This window comes from Kryptolebias marmoratus, linkage group LG8, assembly GCF_001649575.2.
Source record: "Kryptolebias marmoratus isolate JLee-2015 linkage group LG8, ASM164957v2, whole genome shotgun sequence".
NCBI classification, from domain to species: domain Eukaryota; kingdom Metazoa; phylum Chordata; class Actinopteri; order Cyprinodontiformes; family Rivulidae; genus Kryptolebias; species Kryptolebias marmoratus.
Genome location: NC_051437.1, coordinates 20191765 through 20211740, shown reverse-complemented (window position 1 = coordinate 20211740; position 19976 = coordinate 20191765). Strand labels below are relative to the sequence as shown.

Genomic DNA, 19976 nt, shown 5'->3' with positions numbered 1-19976 from the left:
GTTGTGTGACATTCAGCAGATGGATGTTATTATCTGTCCCCGGCCTATCTTGAACACCTCTTGAGGAAATTTTGTGTGCGTTTCTGTGTGCAGACAAGCTTATTCATGCGCACGGCTTCACGCAGGTGCAAGCTAATGTACTCAAATCTGCATCTCCACACATGCTGCACTGCTCACTTTAACTGCTGCGTTATTGCCTGTTTCTCCATTGTGTGTATGTTTGACATTTTATAATTGCATCATTACTTGCTCAGTGCATCGCAATTTGCAACACATGCTTCGAGCAGACAGACTCTTGCCCTTGATTATGGACCTGAGTGGAATGGGTTCCTCATCAGGCTGTCTTGATTTCACCCCAGCATGTGGGGAGACACATGCTGCTGTGGGTGAATCTAATTGATTGGATGGCACCCAATTCCCAGGTCCAAGTCTCCTTCAGGCAGCCAGAGAGCAGATCCGTCCAAGTGAAGGATGAGCCTAGGCATTGGTTGTTCCTCTAATAGATTGGCATGGACTTCCCCCCCATATGCCACTGGTATCACTCTCAGACATCTCCGAGGGCAGGCTGGCCACAGTGTGTGGCACAAAGAGGCATTGTCGCTGATTAGAAGTGTTAGAATGGACTGAACTTAGGCACATCTGGTACCAAACTGCTCTTCCAGTTTATCAGACTTATCTTTCCACAACCAAACTATTCAACGCCCGCTCCTTTTTTTTTCCCCCAGAAAGACTTTTACAGGATGTAATACATTAAACTGTTGAGGTACTGTATTTAACTTCAAAAATCCTCGTTTCAACAGGTCACCCTCCTTTCGCTCTGAGAAGTGCCGTTTCAAAGCTTATTGGATGAAAGTCTCATTTACTCCTGGCTGCCAAAGATGACGGTGCCATGGAAACTGCTTCTATTGCTATCAATCATCGGCCGTCTGACAGGTAAAGCACCTTTTTATATAAAGTAATGATTTTCTTTTTTTTTTTTTTTCTTTCGCGTTCGGACATTCAGGTTTGCGGGACAGCGGGTGAAGAGATGTCAGGGATGATAGGAGACCTCGGTTTAAAGGAGCACTCCTCACTATTGACTTTCATTCACAGCGCAGACACAATGCTCTCCATCTTCTTCCTCACTCCACTGAGATTAGAACCCGATGATGAGATATGGTGCTTTTATTCTATAATCTTTTTTCGTGGCAAACGCATTGTGCAAAAGCTTTCCCCTCCATCAGAGAAATGCATTTGTTCATAAAATTCACAATGTTTTCTATTCACCAAGAACAAACAGGAAGAATTACTCTTCTGAATGCGTCTTTGACACAGATTGCACCAAATCTTTGTGAATGATATGGTTGTTCTTTTTTTTTACATCCAGTGACATAAAGAACATACTTTTTTTAGTTATTCATTCTTAGATGTTTTTGTTTAGAAGACGAATTTAAACATAAAGAAATCCGTTTCAGTGTTTTTAGTGAACAAACTCATCATCAATGGGCCTTCTTGTGGCACTATTTTTAATAAAAAACGTGGAATAATAAATAAATAAAGGCTGTCAAAATTACTGTAATTCTGTTTGATTCTGAGGAAGTGAATGTTTCTCTGACAGACTGTATGGACAGTGGCTCGTATCATGGACCACGGTGGAGGATGGAGCCGGGAGACTTGTTCATCCCTGTTGACTCCATAGAAGAAGAAGCCACCTTGACATGTGACGCTAAAGGAACGCCTCCTCCTCAGTACAGGTAAGAGCAATTTCTTATTAAAGATGTTAAAGTTTGATAATTAAACATCCTATAACCAGTGCAAAAACTGTATCCTCATCTGTATGTAACTGTCACCATTTATTTTATATATAATTTAAATGGATTAGCAGTTCAAATGCATCTTTCTCTCTGGGTTTTATCACTTCCTTGAGTGAAAGCAGTTAGTTTATAGTTAGTATTTTTTTTTTACTGTTCATCAGTGGGGGTTCTTTTGGTGCACATTTTCAAGTTTCTACGAGGCTAATTAAATCTCAAAATTAAAAAGTTATTTCTGAGTTATATTTCATTTTTATTTTCTGCTGGTGCTTGTTTTTCCTTTCTGACTTGAAAACATGTTGGTGTGCACGAGGGCAAATCGGAGACAGTTCCAATTTTTTAACTGATTATGTGGCTAATGTAAAAGATAAAATAAATTTTAAAAAGAGTTTTGTCAAAATTATTCTTAAGGTTGATTTTACTCAGTTTTTTTTTTACTTATCTTGATAAATATTTGATATAAGATGATGAAAATACAGACGAGCAGATGAAAATATCTCCCAACACACTGATCATGTCACTAACATGACTGATCGCCGCTTTTAGAAAATGAACATGGCCAGTTTTCACTGACATGAAAAAATAAACATTAATGTACCTTAATGAAACAAAGTGATGAAAAAGCATTTCATTTTCCTTTCATATATGCTTCTGGAAACTAGTTCGGTTTGTCTTTTCCTCCTTGAAGTTTTGGTAATTGCAAGCAGAAATATTGTCAACAGAGGGGGTTGTTTAATAATGTACAGACAGTGATCAACTATGTGCATGGAGATTGCATCAATAGCACCTGTTGCAAAACAAAGAGACAGATGGTCATGTAGCTGCCACTGTCTGTGCAAGTGTTTGTGGTTGTCTGTTAGCAAAATATCTCATGAACCACTGGATGCATTTCATTGAAAGGCTCAGACAGTAAGCATTGGTTGTACATCAACCACTGATTAACATTTGGACTCAGTCTGAATCAAGATGGCTGACACAGCTAATAAGCTTTAGGAAACACACAAAGACCTATAACTAACTCAGTTTTACAAATATCAAGCTAAAATGTAGTGTGGTAGTAGCTGAGAGTCATCTCAAACACATACTCTGAGCTCTGACAGATCAGTTTAAAAGTTAGGCATTAACTCTTAAAGGCAACCCTGTCTGTCTGTTAGCAAAATATCTAATGAATCACTGGATGGATTTTAATTTTTTTATATAAAATATTTACTGAAAATATTTACTGAATCTCTCCAGCATCTCCAGCTGATTAACCTTCAAACTCAACCCAATTCAAGATGGCTATCACAGCTATCCGACCTTATCAGACATATAAATGTCCATATTAAGTCAGTTTTACAGATATCAAGCTAAAGTTTAGTGTAGTAGTAGCTGAGAGTCATCCTCAACACATACTCTAAACTCTAACAGATTATGTGAGATCTTTGTTTAAGTTTTTGGCATGCAAAGTGACAGACATTACACTTTCCTTCTAGGAGTGCTAGCTTTAATTTCCTAACTTATTTTTTCTACAGCTTGAAATGCCCCAGTTGATCACACAGGATAAGACAACTACTTTTCAAGTTTTCTGGATTAGCATCTCTCTATGCTCAGGTTAATCACTGCATGAAATGCACAGTCAGTTATCTTTTCAAACAACTCTTGCTTTGCTTGTAGGAAAAAAACATGTGATGCAAATCAGGCCCGAAATGACACTGGAGCAAACCTGCAAAAATTTCCAGAACATAGACTGGAGTAAAGGTGGAAAATGGAATCTAAGCGCTACTGAAGTTACGTTTTCTGGTTTCTGAGATAAAAAAAAAAGCTTTTGAACAGAGTTAGCATAAATTAACTTAAAAATATCACAATGCCAGTTCTCAGGATCTTTTTTAATTACATGTTTTAATATCATATCATGTTTATATAGAAGATTATGTTTATGCAAATCAGGTATCATCAAATATGGAGTGATGTAAAGAAATGATTAAGAGAACAAAATGAAGTTAAGCAAACACCTAAATGTTTATTTTAGATATTTTCTTTCCACTAATCTGAAAGAAGACACTACAGAAACAAGATCAGTAGGTTCAAATCTCAAAACTGAGGGAAGGATTCTGTATTCTACATTAGCAAATAAAAGTCTGTCTGTTTGAAGCTTCCCACTCAGGCAAAGTCACTTTTGGTCATTTAGTGAGCAGAAATAAGGATTACTAATTGCAAGACCATAATTTTCTTGAGGAAAAGAAGTGTGCTTTCTCCTCTATTCATTTTGTCCTAATTAGATTGAAATGCATACGGACACTCGGAGCAGTGGTGTCATTATGGCTTTACTGACTCATATTGACTAACACACCACCAATCTGCCTCCCCTCTCAACGGAGAGTTTCTTTCTCAGAGACACACGTGTAGCATCTTAATGACGGTCTCCTTTTATGAAACACCACAAGAACAATGCGGGTTGCTAGACACTGGTCGGCACTAACAGGCATTGATTACAATTACCTCGGGCGTTCAGCGTTTACCGCAGCGCAGCCGGGACACCTGAGCTGCGTGGTAGTGGAGTGAAAGGTGTACACTCATTATTCCAGGCTTTCCACCACCTAATACCAGGTATTTCCATGTACTGATTAAAGGTGTGATGAGGATGTTTGACTCGGTGTCTCGTCAGACTGGCTGTTCAAGGCTCCGCATGCCCCTACCACCTCTCTGGCTTTGCTCTTGAAGTGTAAATGGGCTCCCATTGCTCCCTCGGCCCTTCTTCTCCTCTGCTTCTTTTTCTTCCTCCTGACACTTCTGTCACTCTCATAAATATAAGTCTTTTATACTGTGCACACACAGTAGCAGCATAAGAAGTCAGGGGAGGAAAAAGCATCTTCGCTCTCTTCTGTAAATGCAAAACCGGCTGAGTTTCTTGAAACCCTAAACAAAAGGCGACTTGTGCAACATTTATTATTATCGCCTGCTGCTAAAAGGTGAGAAGCAGCGATGATGTTTTTCTCATGTTTGTTTGTGTGTTTCTTTTGACTGTACTGTCAGCAAAATATCTCATTAATTACTGAGCATATTTTGATGAAACTTGCAGAAAAAAATTAATTAATGTATATCTACAATTGATTAACCTTTGGAGTTAACCCCATCTACGACATCTGCCACAGGTTGCCAATCTTAATAAACACAAAAATTTCTATCACTCAGCCAGTTTTAAAGATATTGAGCTCAGATTTGCCATGGTAGTAGCTCAGAGTCATTCACAACACATACTCTGAGCTTAAGATATCACTCAAGATTGCACATTACATAATTCTTTTAGGTAAGGAAGCAGGGTGATATGCATTACTTCAAGGAATGCTTGGCCTTTAATTTCACTTGAAATTCAAATCCTGAGCCTCAAACAGAAAAAAAATCCTTCAGAAAATTTACATTTCTGTGTCCAGATGGTTCAGCAGTACATCTTTATATGTATAAAAAATAGTAATAAAGTACAGTGATTCAATCAATGATGTCAGCACAGAGCAGCAGGGGCTCTTCAGAGCAGGTTGAGAGGAGAGGAAAGTTGTGGCTGAAGGTTAAAAAGCTGAATGCAAGTGAGCTGACTCAGACACCCACGCTCCCCAACGCTCATCACTGATCCACCCAATTCTTCAGGTGTTTACTGCACGGCCCCGGGAAATCAAATCAGCACCAGTGGAAGTGTAGTAAATGTGGTATCGAGCACTCGTCTTCATTCAATGACATGAATATATTCTTTTAGAATTCTGGACTCCAAATTTTTCATTTCCACTTAAGGAAAACAAAAAAAGAAGAATGACGCTGATGGAAAAAAAATAAAGCCTTTTTATGCTCAGAGAAAAGAAGAAATGATGGAACCTTCTTGAAACATGACCTGTCCTTGAATCTATCTTCTCCCAGTTTTAAACAGGGGAAAAAAAGGATTTTCTTCTTGAATAACGAGACATGTTTTAATCAATGTGTTAACCTTTTGCTTTTAAGAGTTCATTCAGGTGCCTCATTTATTTGATTTTTCAAACCTGCTGTGCAAATATTTTTGTTTCACACTCCCATGCCTGCAAATGGAAAGATGGAACCGAGGGTGCAAAAGAGTTAAAATGGCATCCTTTGTTAGATCAGCTTGCTGTTACCTCTTGCCAAGTGCTAATGTTTGGCCCTAATGATAAGTCAAAGGTGGAATAATGTCACATTATGTTAATCTAATGTGACAGAGAGGAGGTGATTATAGTCAGACTGATGAGAGCTTCTAAACTCTTCTCCTTGCCTTGAATAGCACAGAACGTCTTTGTGTGTGATACTGTAAGATTAAAATTTAATGATCCCTGTTGGGGGAGCGGGCTGGCTGCAGCAGGAAGCAGTGTCAGAGGTAAATAATGGAAACAGAATGAAACAATAAACGAAAAATACTTTCAAATGTTTTCTCTATTATTATTTTAATATATATAAAAAAGTTGCAGACCATCTGTCAGTACTTGACTGACGTATTGACATCGAGGCAAATCAGTGGCCATGTTTTTGTAGAAGATGTTACCTAATGGTAACTAAGGTCCAGTCACATTGACAGAATTGATGATTATTTTTTTGAATTGTTGAACTTGAAAGGTGAATAAATTCAAGAAATTCCTACCCCTTGCATGCCAATGTTTTAAAAATGGATCTGTTAGCACTCAGATTATGTGATGAGGGTGACTCTCAGCTACCACCACACTAGCTTTTAACTCAATATTTATAAAAGAAATTACAGTTATAATCATTTTTGTCTTTGCTAAAGTCAGTTAGCAGTGGTGTCAATGTTGAATTGAGGTAAATCCAAAAGTTAATCAGTTGTAAATAGACATCCAGTGATTACTTGGTTTCATAAAAATATGCTCCCTGGTTCATGCAATATTTTGCTAACAGATAGACAGGGTTGACTCAAACAGTTAATTCCAAAGTTATGTTCCTCAGCTACTAGTAGGTTCTCTTGACTGCTCCCTTCTTCAGGGGTTGCCACAGTGAGCAAACTAGCACAAACTATATGGCACCCTGGGCTTGAACCTGCAGCATCTGGATTACAAGACCACAGCATTGACCACCAAGCTTCTGCAGCCCTTAAATTCATGCACTCACACTGGGTTTGAATCTGTGACCTCAGGATTATAAGACTGTGGCACTGACCACCAGGCAATCACAACCCTAAATGTTCCTCATCTACTACTACACAAAATTTTCATCAATATCTGCTAAGGCCATCTTGATCCAGTTAATCAGTTGTAGATGCACATCCAAGACTTGGATTTAACCTGTCTGAAAGTTCTGTTCAACGGACCCAACTGGTCTAATGTATGAAATGACATCACACCTCAGGTGTGTATCGCTGACATTAAAAAGCAGAGGGTTTGGAATAATTGAAGACTGGGATGGTGATCTGGCAGACAGGATTTCTTTTTCCCCAGAGAGCCAAAGCTCTTTAGGACTCACACAACGGGTTTGAAAGAGCGGCGGCTTCTCCAACAGGGACCGTGGCCCTTTGGTTTATATTATTTACTGTGTTAAAGCGTTCTCCCACGGGGTGCATGCAGAGCTCAGCGTGCAGGCAGAAACATGACAGAGAGAAAGAAGCAAACCCACGGACTCAGACACATTCTGACTTTCTCTCTGACTGATTATTGCACATGTAAGAGCCAAAATCACAGAACAGGCTTATTTTAAAAAATTAACTGAATTCTTTTTTTTTCCTTCTTTTTTTAATGATACAGTGCTTGAAAATAAATTTTAAAAAACTGATTTTTATTACAGCAGAGCCTCGTTGCTTTAAAGGTAAATGCCATCAAGTGTTAATCTGCAGCTTTTCAGTCACCATTTTAGAACTGCCTTATGGAAGAAACAGAAAAATATGAGGACAAGAGCAGCTTTGTTTGGATTTACTGACAGACGTGAGCACAGAGAAAAAGCAAGAGGCTAGCAGATGTTAAAAGTTTGCACATGGCAGAGTGTAAAAACAATGTGATGATGCTACAAATATGCTAACTCGTGTTAGACGTCACCCTGAGCTATTTAGGGACTTTTTTACATCACTTTGGCTACTCTGAGCACAAAGATGAAGCAAAAAAATTGCTGTATGAAAGGAAAAAACGTAATCTAATTTAAAAGCAGCTTCTGTAAACTGCAAAAATCCGAGACGTTTGTTGTACCGTAGTTGCAAGATTCTCGAGATCCTCCAGATTTAAGATCCTTCTTTTTCTTGTTTCTTGCCTTGTTTCGCTGACTGATTCTACATTGGCAGGTCAGCTAGACAAAAAAAAAGCCAAAACACTATTGGATCAGTTGAAACTGTAATCCCCAAGAACTGGACTGGAATGCACGTAAACCTGAGCAAAAAAACACACCAGTTACAGAAATCTTTGCTTTCTGCCATTCTGCTATCATAACTGCCTTTGAGCAGACTGAAAAGTGGGCAAAAATGGTATCATGTTGTCATGACACTTGATATTTGCCTTATCTGTTTTTTTTTTGGAACAGTTGAAAACATGTCAAACATGCTGAGCAATTGGTGTGACAAATAATTTGTTGGCATCTTACTCACAAAGGTTTATTGTATTTCCAGTAACCAGAACCGCTGTCATTTACACACACACAAAGTATTTTTTTGTTCCCAGCTTCACTATTTCTTCCTCAGCCTTTTTGTTGTCTGGTTGTTGTCTTCTTCCTTCAGCTGGATGTAAAAAAAAGCCTCTAAAGTACTGCACATAATAATAAATAAAAACCATAAAGAAGGGAAATTTGAACAGAATTTCTTTCTATTTATTTCTTAGAATGGGAAGCCATGCTGTGGGGCTCTCACTAGATTATAATGGCCAGAGAATCCATCTTGCTGAACTGACGGCTATCCAGCTGTAGCAAAAACCCAAAAGTTCAAACCAGTCGGGCATATGCTGGCAGATCCAGTATTAATGCTAGTCAAAAAGGGGATCTCCTATTAACAGACTGACTCAACAAGAAAGGCTTTTTTGATCTGACAGGTCAAACCTCAGTGATAATAGATGGTGATAAATGTTTCATCTAATCATCTGCTACATCTTTTCTGAACTCCTTTATTTTGACAGCTGTGCTGAACAGATCATGAAGCACATCAGGTTAGAAATTTTAATGATTTTTGAGAGATAAAATGAAAGACTTATCCTTAAACCAACTTGGAAAAAAGAGGATATCCGGAAAGATATTTTTCAAAACATGGACAACAAACAGTCATAAAAACAGATATATAGGTGTGTAGACATATGAAAACCACAGACATGGTCCTAAAATTAAACATTCCTTGAAGGAATGCATATTGCCCACTAGCTTAGATGCCAAATTTTTAAACTAAGATCATCTTTTGTTGAGAACTGACGGAGTTGTAGCAAGCCTTCGTTTAAAGGACTTCCATCATGGCCCCATCCGTTCGCCGGCCGATCTTCAGCCCACCTCCACCCCTTCTCCACCTCCAGTTTCCCAGGTCCCTCAAGCTTCCTTCCCCTCTTCGACCTCCACCACCAGTGTCCGGCCCGGGGAAGACGCCTCTAATGCTCAACCTGAGCTTCTCCTCGAAGCGCATTGCTATTGTCAACACTCGCGTCTTCCGCCGAGGTCCGAGCGCCAAATATCTTATGTCATTCATGTCAAATAAAACCATTTAATTGCAGCTTCTCTTTGTCGTGAGTCTCTCCAGGTTGAAAATAAAGTTGTGCTCGATCTGATGGATTATAATGAGGTGTCACACTTAGAGTATGTGTTGTGAATGACTCTCAGCTACTACCACAACAAATTATATGTAAAATTGACTGAGTTATAGTCAATTTTGTTGGTTAAGGTCATCTGTCGGTGATGGCCATCTTGAACTGGATTGACTTTAAACGTTAATCAGTTGTAGATGAACACTACTTTCTAAAAGTTTTTTAAATTAATTTAGTGATACATAAGATATTTTGCTAACAGACAGACTCTAACATTTAATACGAAAGTTTTAAGCAAAGATCTTGTACAATGAGTAGCACTTGGAGTATGTGTTGTGAATGCATCTCAGCTTCAACTGCACTGAATTTGTACGACTACTGAAGATTTTGTGCACGTTTCAGTAAAATTTGTCTTATGGTTCATGATATTTTTTTGTTAACAGACAGACACACAAACACACACACAGGCAAAAACATTTGTCTTTCTGCAGCGAGTGATAAAAAGTGTGAGTGCAGAGGTCATTCAAATCATCATCAGTCGATTTGTTTATGATTGCCACGCACATATTTATTAACTGTCATGTTTATAACATATTGTTTGACTTGTGTTGAGTCTTTTTCCAGGCAAAAAAAATAAATTAAAGCAAACCTGATTATGGCGAGATTTGCTGTTCAATTTCCAACTTCTTTTAGTTTATTGACACCAGCATGAGTGACGATGTACATTATCCGGGTTAGAGTGGTGAGATGAAGTGTCTATTCATGTCTTGTCAAACCACCTTGCTTGATAGAAAGAGATGGACAGAACTATTTGCCAGCGACTGATGGCGTCTTTGCCCTCACAGATGGTCACTAAACGGGACTCTCATAAATCTGGGCCTGGATCGTCGGCGGCGTCTGTCTGGGGGCAACCTCATTATAAGCAATCTGGATCGCTACCAAGATGTAGGGATGTACCAGTGTATGGCCTACAACACTGTAGGAGCCATCCTCAGCAGGAGAGCGAGTCTACTTTTTGCCTGTAAGTTTTAATAACAATTTTATTTGACTTTTTACAAAAAAGAAAGCTCCTGGTATGCTGCATCAAACTTCAAAGAATGCCACTGTACGCCAAACCAGCAAGATGATATCGGCAGCATTTATCAGCGTGCTGCATTGTTGATGTGTGTCGACTTTGAATGTTAAGCAACAACAATTTTACTGCATAAAATCAAAAGCAACACAAACGAAGGCACACTATATTGCAGCTCTAATAGGTTTTAACATTTAAACTCGAAATGCTTCACTGCCTCCATGAGCCTGTTAAAACAACAGAGCTGTGATCCGTTCTCAGTTTACACGTCAAATGTTAAATGTGTTTTCACTGGGAAACTGAGCATTCTGACCTTATCATTCTTTTCATACACATTTTCCAAGACAAGGTGCAAATTAACTAAAATTAAGTCTTGGATAAAAAATAAATAAATAAATAAATCTTACACGAACCTGCACATTACACCCCAGTTTCACAGTTTACCGTGACAAGAGGTGCAAAATGTCGAGTTCTCAAAGATGTGGCAGTGACTTCAATTAATCTGGAAGATTTTGGTCAGAGACATTTTAAAATAGGTTTTTGAGCTTTAAGAACAAATGAAATGAGAGTTATTCTGTTCAGAGCAGATGGCCTTACTGGATCAAAATCACCTCCCAAACCTGCTGCCCGTTTCTGGAAGGTGCTTTTTTCATGCAGGGGTGTAACAAAACAACTACAGCATTCAGTGAGACTTTATTTATCTTTATGTCTGTCACATGCCATGTTCTCCACTCAGATATTAGCAAATAATAACCACACTTCTTTTGCCTGAGTTCTAACAGATTTTGACTCAAACTAGAGGTTTGCAATCGCAGAAAAATATTAAATTTAACTGTAAACTCAAAAATACTATAAAAAGTATTTATTATTTTTGTTGAATTTACAACTATATTAAATTGCAAACACATAAACGAGCTGGGAAAAAAAACAAAACATGCTGTTCTTTTTGTCACCTAATGATTGTATTCATGCATATATTCCCCTGAGCAAGACAAAACCCACGTTTCTGTTGTTAAACATTCAGGTTTAAGTCCTAATGACATTTTGGATTGCCTGAGAGCATTGCATTTGCTAAAAAATAATTCACTTTAGATGAATACAATTTGCCGAATATTTGTGCATGCAGTGTAGAAATTATATCCAATAGTTCATTTAGGTCTTGGGTCAGTTTCTTCCTTCCAGGAGTTGCAGATGTAAAATTCTCATTACAGTTTTCTTACCATCTTATGTCAGGGTCTTTCTGACACTCGGTTTCACACACAGCTCTGCTGCACTTCCTTTGTATATGTAAAATCCAGGGGTGATATTTCTCTTCTTTCATTACTTTCCTCAGACTTAGATCATTTCAAAGTTCACACCAGAAGCGCCGTGTCGGTCCGAGAGGGACAAGGAGTGGTGTTACTGTGTGGCACTCCAACTTCCTCTGGAGGTAAAACAAGCCTTTTGTCATTTTAATACTTAAAAAAATAAAGATTTAAAAACAAAATCTTGTTGCAATTATTTCTCTTTTTTAATGATCACGTTCCACTAGTTTCAACTCCATCCTTGTGTGACTTTCAGACCTCACTTATGCGTGGGTCTTCAACGAGTACCCATACTTCGTTCAGCAAGACAATCGGCGTTTCGTGTCCCAGCAGACCGGAAACCTTTACATTTCAAAGGTGGAGCGCTCTGACGTGGGTAACTACACTTGTGTAGTGATGAACAGCATAACGAAGGGCAAGGTTCACAGCTCACCTACGTCTCTCATTCTCAGGACGGACGGTAAGGCGTGACATGGATGCTTTTTAGTCTTGTTTTATGGGCTCCTTATTTTAAGGTCGCTGTTATCAACAGATTCGCATGAATGCTTTTTGGCCTCTTGTGCCTCACTGATTTTGAGCCACTGAGTGCTAATGGAGAGCAAACAAAGCGCCCAAATCTCTCCTTTGCTGACTTGGCTTTCTTATAATTTGCATTTGCTTTAAAAGCTTTTCCTTCTGCTTTCCCTTGAATTCTCCGGCTGGTTCTCGGAGGTCTTGTTGTTCTGTTCTCTGTTATGCTTTCATAGAAAGACTGAATAAAGATTGCCTGGAATGAATTAAACATGAGTCATACGTCACTGGACCATTACATTGAGTGTTCTGGTGGCTCAACCAGTTAGTTTCCACTCAGTGTACTGTACATGTAGCTGCATAAATTTAAATCCCATTGCATCACTGTCTGATTGTGATCTTCACTGCCTTCCCTGAATACTGATATAAACAATAAAACTGCCCACTCAAGCTTTGAAATAATAGATAAAAAGCCACAGACTGGAAAAAAACAAGACATTAATTCCCCCTCTTGCGGAGATTTAAATAATTCCTCACTGTTATTTCACAACTTCCTGGTGATATTACACTTAAGTGAGGCACTACTATGAGTTTGCCCAAGAGACTGTGTTTGCTCGTATGTCTTTTATTTCTGCTCAGTTGGTTGTACAGAGCCATTGTTTGGTTCACAGTGCCAGCCATATTGCTTGTGAGCTATAAATAATAGAAGACTGAGCAGGTTCTTGTGTTTGCTCTTCATAGGAGTGATGGGTGAATATGAGCCGAAAATAGAAGTTAATTTCCCTGACAATGTACCTGCTGCAAAAGGATCAACAGTTACTCTGGAGTGTTTCGCCCTTGGGAAGTAAGCTGAAATTCCTCAAAGAATGTTTTTAATTTCCCCTCGTCTATTATTCCAGGTGAAAAACCTTCGGATTCCTTCATAGTACAGTTACTCTGGCAATTAGATTTCTTAGTGTGTGGAATAAGCTCTTGCAGAAATGCTTCTTTATGTGTTTGGATTGGGTTTAGACTCAGCCATTCATCCAGAAAAAAATACGAAGAGTAGGTTTTTATACTTCATCAAACGCTTCTTTATTGCCGGATTGTTACAGACACCTGCAGCCTTAGCGACAAGTTAAGGTTTGCTTCCTCCGTTTCTTGCAGCCCTGTTCCAGAGATCACCTGGAGGAGGGCCAACGGAGTCCCGTTCCCCAGCAAAGTTAAGATGAAGTACTCAAACGCTGTGCTGGAGATCCCCAGCTTCCAGCAGGATGACACAGGAGGGTACGAGTGTGTGGCTGAGAACAAGATGGGCAAGAACACGGCTGCTGGTCGACTGGCTTTTTATGGTACTCTGCCTTTATGACATAACACAACTGTTACTATTAAGAAATGACATAAAATTAAATTAAAATTAAATTTCTTAATTTTGCTAATGCCAACTTAACAAAACCAAAACACAGTATTGGGATTTTGGGAATTATTGGTTCACACTGTTTTTATGACAACTGAAAAAAGGCACATTTCCAACATTTCCTAATTATTTACACATTGTGAGTTTTATTTTAGGTGCATTTGTTAATTTAATGAGATTCTTTAACCTTTTAAAATGAGCTGTTTTCTATGCAACATTTCCTTGTTCACATATACTTCATATAATACCACTGGAAAGCAAACAAGCTTGCATTTCGATTGATCCACCACGGGTAGTCAATGACAACAAAAACACAAGAAAAACAAAAGAAAATTGAGCCAATTTTCTCACAGACTCTCCTGGTAAATCAACAATCAATGTTATCTTGACAAAACTCATATTTTGTTATTGGCAAAAGTCCTGATAATACAGTTCTGTTAAACTTTTGTCTCAAAAACATTTTTCTTCAGCGCATCCCCGCAGATGACTGCTGCATTGTTGTGTTTCTGGCAGCTGTGTCTGATATTTTGTTCTCTCGTATACCTACCGTTTGCTTGGACAATTTATTAGTCACAAAAATAGAAGAAGGAAAAAAAACAACAACAAAACAAAAAGAAACAGCTATTGTCCATTTAGGGTTTTTTTATTGACGTCAAAGTTGAGCCCAAGAGAACATCTATGTTTTGTACAAGTTTGAGTCAGGATATACTTTTAGAAAAACATGTATAAAACTTTGTTGTTGTTGCTAACTTTATCAAATTGCAAATTTGATCAAATTAAGCTTTGGTCTGATAAACACTGGTTACAAAAATAAATAACAGACATATTTTTAGGTCTTTTCAAATACTTGTGTACCACTGACAATTAGAGTCATTCTATTTGAAGAATCTTTTTTTAATTTTATTTTTGTTGCCATTGTTGTTTTTACAAAAAAAGGACCAAAACCAACCATGTACTTGGTATGATTCAGCTACCAGATGGCGATTCCTATTCCATAGATGAGCATTTAAGGTATTTTTCTGAAAAATGAAAGCCAATAACAAAGGAAACTTTTTTTAAAATATATTTAGTCATGTACTGTTGCTGGGACCTCTAATCTAAAACAGTCTCTTCTTTGTTTGAGATGCGTCAAACTATTCACAATGAAGGCATCATGTGTACCAGGACCGGTACTTTAGAAGCCAAAAATAGTCTTTAATGTCATCTTTGATTCTAAGAATCTTTTATTTCTATTTTTTTTGGACCCTTGCTCCCTTGAGCTGCTGTGTTTCCTTGAAAATTGTAAAAGAGGGGAAAATGACACCCATGACATTGGAACTGGCAGAATGTACAGTGCCTGCAAAGGGAGCTATGCTTATTATGAGGGCTGCATTTTTCCCCGTGAAATATCCTGAAAAGTTGTGAAAATGCCATGCAGGAAGTTGTGTGCAAGGATAATGATTTTTTATATGCTCAGCTGAGGTGACAGGTGAGGTTTGGGTGGGCGGTGATTTTAGGTGCTATTTTTTTTTCCCCCGCCAGCAAAGTCTTCCGCTTTGTGATTCAGTGTTTAATGGTAGTCTTGTGTTGCCACAGGCTCGCGACACATTTAAGTAATAAAAAATTCAATCTTCTCTCCTCCAAGCCCTTAAAGACAAACCCCTTCTGCTTGAGCTGCCAATCTATGGTTCCTTTGAACTATTTAAGAAGGAGCATATTTAATGACAGAGTGTTGCTTCCTTGAAATCTGTCCTCTGGGTTCATGTGAGATTTTTCACAAGAGGATATTTCTGTGTCCTCAGCCAAGCCCCAGTGGATCCAGACCATGAAGGACACTGCCCTGGCCATAGAGGAGAGACTCTACTGGGAGTGCCGAGCTAATGGCAAGCCCAAACCCTCCTACACTTGGCTGAAGAATGGCCAGCAGCTCCTGTCAGAGGTAAATTCCTTCCACCTACAAATGTTTCATTTAAAAGTTTTTATCTTCAGCTCATTGTTGCGTTTAAAAGAGCCGAGTGTGAAACATGTTGCTGTTTTCCTGAGTGCAATTTAGAGATGGGCGACAGGAGAGTGTAAACATCTTGCAGAGGTGTGCCGGTGATGAGACATGGATTTAACTGTCGCTGGTTCTGCTTCACCTTTCCAGATTACACAGTCATATAGAGTGGATCAGTCTGGTTCCCAAGAGATTGCTCCATTTCATTTGAATGGAGTCGAGGGTTGTTTTTCATTATTCATGGTGAATGTTTGAGCTCCTTGAGATTTAGGGACAATGGGCTTAATCTACTGTGAAATATACTATACAGAGCGCACACCTTACTCTAAACCACTAGAGAACTGCTTATTGTCTTGCATATTTTAAGATCAGTAGCTTTAAACTTGGTTGATTCTAACTGTCTTCTGAAATGTTTTGGGTTTTTTAGCAGTACTTAATAAAGCTTAGGGCAAAGCTTACTGTTTTACTGCAGACTTGATTTTTTTTTACCATAATTAAAGAAACATTTTAAAAATGTCATTCTTTATTTAGGAGTATTACAGCCATAAAACCTAAATTTGCATTTGCAAGATTTGGGCAACATTTTTTCAGAGGGCCATTTTGACTTGATTGAAAGAACTGAATTGTCACACATTAAATCGAAAACGAGCTCAAAATGCAAAATAAAACAAAAATCATATTTTCTGCATGTGTGACAGCATGCAGCTAACCTTTGTTTATGCTTTGTACAATAACAATATACCAGGTGAATGTGCAGGAGGACTGCAAAGGGAGCTATGCTTATTATTAGGACTTTCAGGACTTTTTCTTCCTTATCGTAGATGCTTGAAGAATAGTTTGCATGCTACAAACTAGTATATTTAATTGGTTTTAGCACAACAATGAACCATACTGACTTGTCAATAAAAGGTTTAGGCCTCATTTAGTCCAATATTTAGGCAACACTCTCTGCTAAAATATGAAAGAAGTCCATAGAGACTTTGTTTTCACTTAGCTCAATATTTATTTATGAAATGCTGTTTAAAATTATCTTTAGCCTTGTTTAAACAGGCCAAGGACCATATGAAACTGATTCAGTGTCCACTTCTGGCCCTCAGGGCGTATTTTGCCCTCTTGTGTAGTAGTATTCAGTTTCACATATACAGTACTTTGGGTGAGTACTGAATAATATACAGTATGTTTGAAATTAAATGACAGAATGAAATAAGTGGATTATTTATTCCATAACTTTAATGTTTTATTTTAAAATATGTGTTTCTTGGGAAAAACATTAAAGCTATAAGATTGTGTTGGGTTAGACACACTGGCTAGGGTAATTTAGCAGTTTGTGTGTGTGAGTGCGTGCGTGTGTGTGTGTGTGTGTGTATTTCAGACTTAACATGGATCCAATTCATTACTTTTCTATCATTTAACCAAAATTCACTACTGTAACAAAGCAAAAACATTTATGTATAAACATGTAAATTTGTTTTAAATCTAAAAAAAGAATGGCAGTAATCTCCTATATACATTATTATTCAGACAACTCACATGGCTTAGGGATAATTGGCAGAATTAGCACCCTCAAGCCTTTCTAGACATGATTTTATAAGCTTGGTTCAGGTTTTAACTGATGATTGACATATTTTCTGCATCCATCATACCCTTTGTCTGGACTGGTCTCCCAGTTCCAAAATGATGCTATCATCACCATGTTTGACTGTAGACATGGTAGGGATGAGGTGATGCTAGGTGCCTGCTTCTGCTTTACTTGAAGCATGAAAAAGTCCAGGCAGAGGAAATGATGCCAAAAAGTTCAATCTGTGTTTCATCAAATCGGGGGATTTTGCTTCTTCTGGTCTGAGGGTCTGTGGTTTGTCTTATGCCTTTCAGTGAGTAATGACTTCTGTCTGTCACTCTGCCATAAAGCCTTTAGAGATGGAGTACTGCACTGATGGTTTTCTCATCTCCAGAAAGGAACTCTGGGTCTCAGTCTTACTGATCACTGGCTTGTTGGTTACCTGTCTGTCCTTGCCTTTAATCCCTCAGTATTACACTGTATGTGTTTAAAAATGTTTTTATTTCCTTCCTCGCTGACGCGCTCCTGTCTCACGTGTGTGTGGACACTCTCTCCTGACCTCATGCTTCCCTTTTCACATATCCCATTAACTGTGAAACTTTATATAGACAGGGATGCGCCCTCCAAAATATGCCCAATAAATTCTAGGCTTGGGTGTATTTAGATACAGTTGTATAAACCTCTAACATAGTGATAATAAAGCTGTTATGATCTGGGCTTTTTGAGTAAATTTTTGCTGTTCTTTTTGTGTTGGGTTTTATGGCTATGTTCTGTTTTTTTGTGATTCCTGTGCTTGGTTCTGTTTCCTCTGTTTTTGTTGTGATGTCTCGTTTTGTTCAGTTCCCTGTGCATCCATGCATTGTCTGCCACCTCCTCCCTCAGTCAGTACACTTCCTTGTCAGCCTTCCACACCCATCTTCACCTGGTTTTACAATTAGTCACCTCTGTCCAATTCCTCATCAGCTCCAGCCTTTAGATTCTGGTTTTTGTTTTGTTCCTTTTTTTTGAATCTGTGTATTCTTTTGAGCTCATTGTGTCAGTCTACATTCTGGGTCCAAAGCCACCACCAAACAAGTCAAAACTGACGGTTTGTGGACCATTTGCAGCCTGCACGCTCATTCTACTTGGCCTGCAAAGTGTTAAATTAGAAAAACACACACACACAACAGCATTTATTATAGTTTTTATATTTACTGCATTATGTAAAGAGATTTGCAAGTGAAGCTGCAATTAAAACGTTTCAATAAAAAAAAAGAAAAAGGAAAAAATGTTTTCAGTATATTTAAATATGCTCTCATACGATGTTTGCTGTCATAAATAGACAGGAGGAATTGAAATAAATGAAACAGACTGGCCTTAATTAACAGAAACATGACTAATCAAAAGTTGGCTCATCACTGTATGCTTAGAAAAAAATTGGCCTTTGGGCAAATTTGTTGATGACCCCTGACTTAAAGGACAAGAGACAGATGTTGTATAAATCAGAGCAGAGCTTGGAATACATATGTAATGAGTCAGTTTCTGTATTTTCTTTTCATTAAATGGTAATAAAATTAAGCCATTTAGGAACTATGTGCACACCTATAAGGAAAAATAATTTGGATTCAAACCAGTCTTAAATATCAGACAAGGAATACCAAAAAATATCCGTAAACTTTCTGTTTTTTAGCATGAAAATTAACAAGGTCATCTTAAATAAAGCAAAACCATGGTTTGTTGTAAGACTAATTATTATTTAGAACATAGTCCTTATGTTTGTCTAACTATTCCAGCCTTTACAAAGGTTTACCAGAATACGAGAGGCAAATTAAAACCTATTTAAACTCTTAGGGAATAACAGTTTTCTTTCAACCCTTTCTTCACAGGATAGGTTCCATGTGGAAGATGGAGTCCTGTCAGTGTCCGTGCTGACGCTATCTGATGCTGGCATGTACCAATGTGTGGCGGAGAATAAACACGGCGTCATATACTTCGCTGCTGAACTAATGGTTTTAGGTAGGATGGCATTTATCTTTTAAATCCCCAAATCATTGTTACCAAAGAATCTAAAGGTCATCTTACTGTCTATCTTAAAGGTTGCCTGGATTAACTGATAAAGGGGTCAGTGAGGAGGATTTTGTGGGGGTCAAACACATTTAAATTAATCTTTCTCTCTGTGACAGTCTTTACTTTGATGTGATGTGGATGGTGTGATAAATACCCAAGTCTCTGTTGAGTGATAAACTTTTATCTTTTACAGTCGATTTGCTTTAAAAGTTAGTTTTATTTTCAGATTGGATTTCTTATATTTAGCCGTTATCAGACACTTTGATTCAAAGCGGCTTACAACTGGAATAAAATGAAGTTTTAAAAAAATCTCAAATGTCGCTTTGTTTTCCTATTCAACTCCCATTACAGTTGTTTGAAATGTCTGTCTCAGTCACTGTAACATTTAATGATTTTCACAGATTGACTTACAGCTTGCTTCAAATGCCTTGTGAGATCTGCTGCAGTCTTGAACTAAAGACAGTTTACTGTTTCCCATCAGCTTCTCCTCCAGACTTCACAGGCAATGTCCTCAGAGCTTTGCTCAAAGCCAAGGCAGGAACTACAGTCATTTTAGACTGTAAACCCAAAGCCTATCCCACAGCAAGCATTTTATGGAAGAAAGGAAACCTGCCTATCCACACGAATGACAGGTAATCACAGA

At 38.2% G+C, this 19976-nt stretch overlaps 1 protein-coding gene across 2 annotated transcripts in view; it reads left to right on the top strand.

Annotated features, from left to right (window-relative positions):
* The window catches only part of cntn3a.2 (contactin 3a, tandem duplicate 2), a 42956-nt gene that overhangs the window by 2053 nt on the left and 20927 nt on the right, over positions 1 to 19976 (top strand). For both annotated transcript variants that reach the window (XM_017417870.3, XM_017417869.3), the window contains exons 2-11: positions 801 to 933; positions 1598 to 1733; positions 10318 to 10493; positions 11878 to 11973; positions 12105 to 12308; positions 13100 to 13202; positions 13505 to 13689; positions 15536 to 15672; positions 19153 to 19282; positions 19815 to 19965. In XM_017417870.3, coding sequence (XP_017273359.1) covers positions 879 to 933; positions 1598 to 1733; positions 10318 to 10493; positions 11878 to 11973; positions 12105 to 12308; positions 13100 to 13202; positions 13505 to 13689; positions 15536 to 15672; positions 19153 to 19282; positions 19815 to 19965 — 1373 coding nt within the window. In that variant the 5' untranslated portion in view covers positions 801 to 878. The remainder of the gene's footprint in view (positions 1 to 800; positions 934 to 1597; positions 1734 to 10317; positions 10494 to 11877; positions 11974 to 12104; positions 12309 to 13099; positions 13203 to 13504; positions 13690 to 15535; positions 15673 to 19152; positions 19283 to 19814; positions 19966 to 19976) is intronic.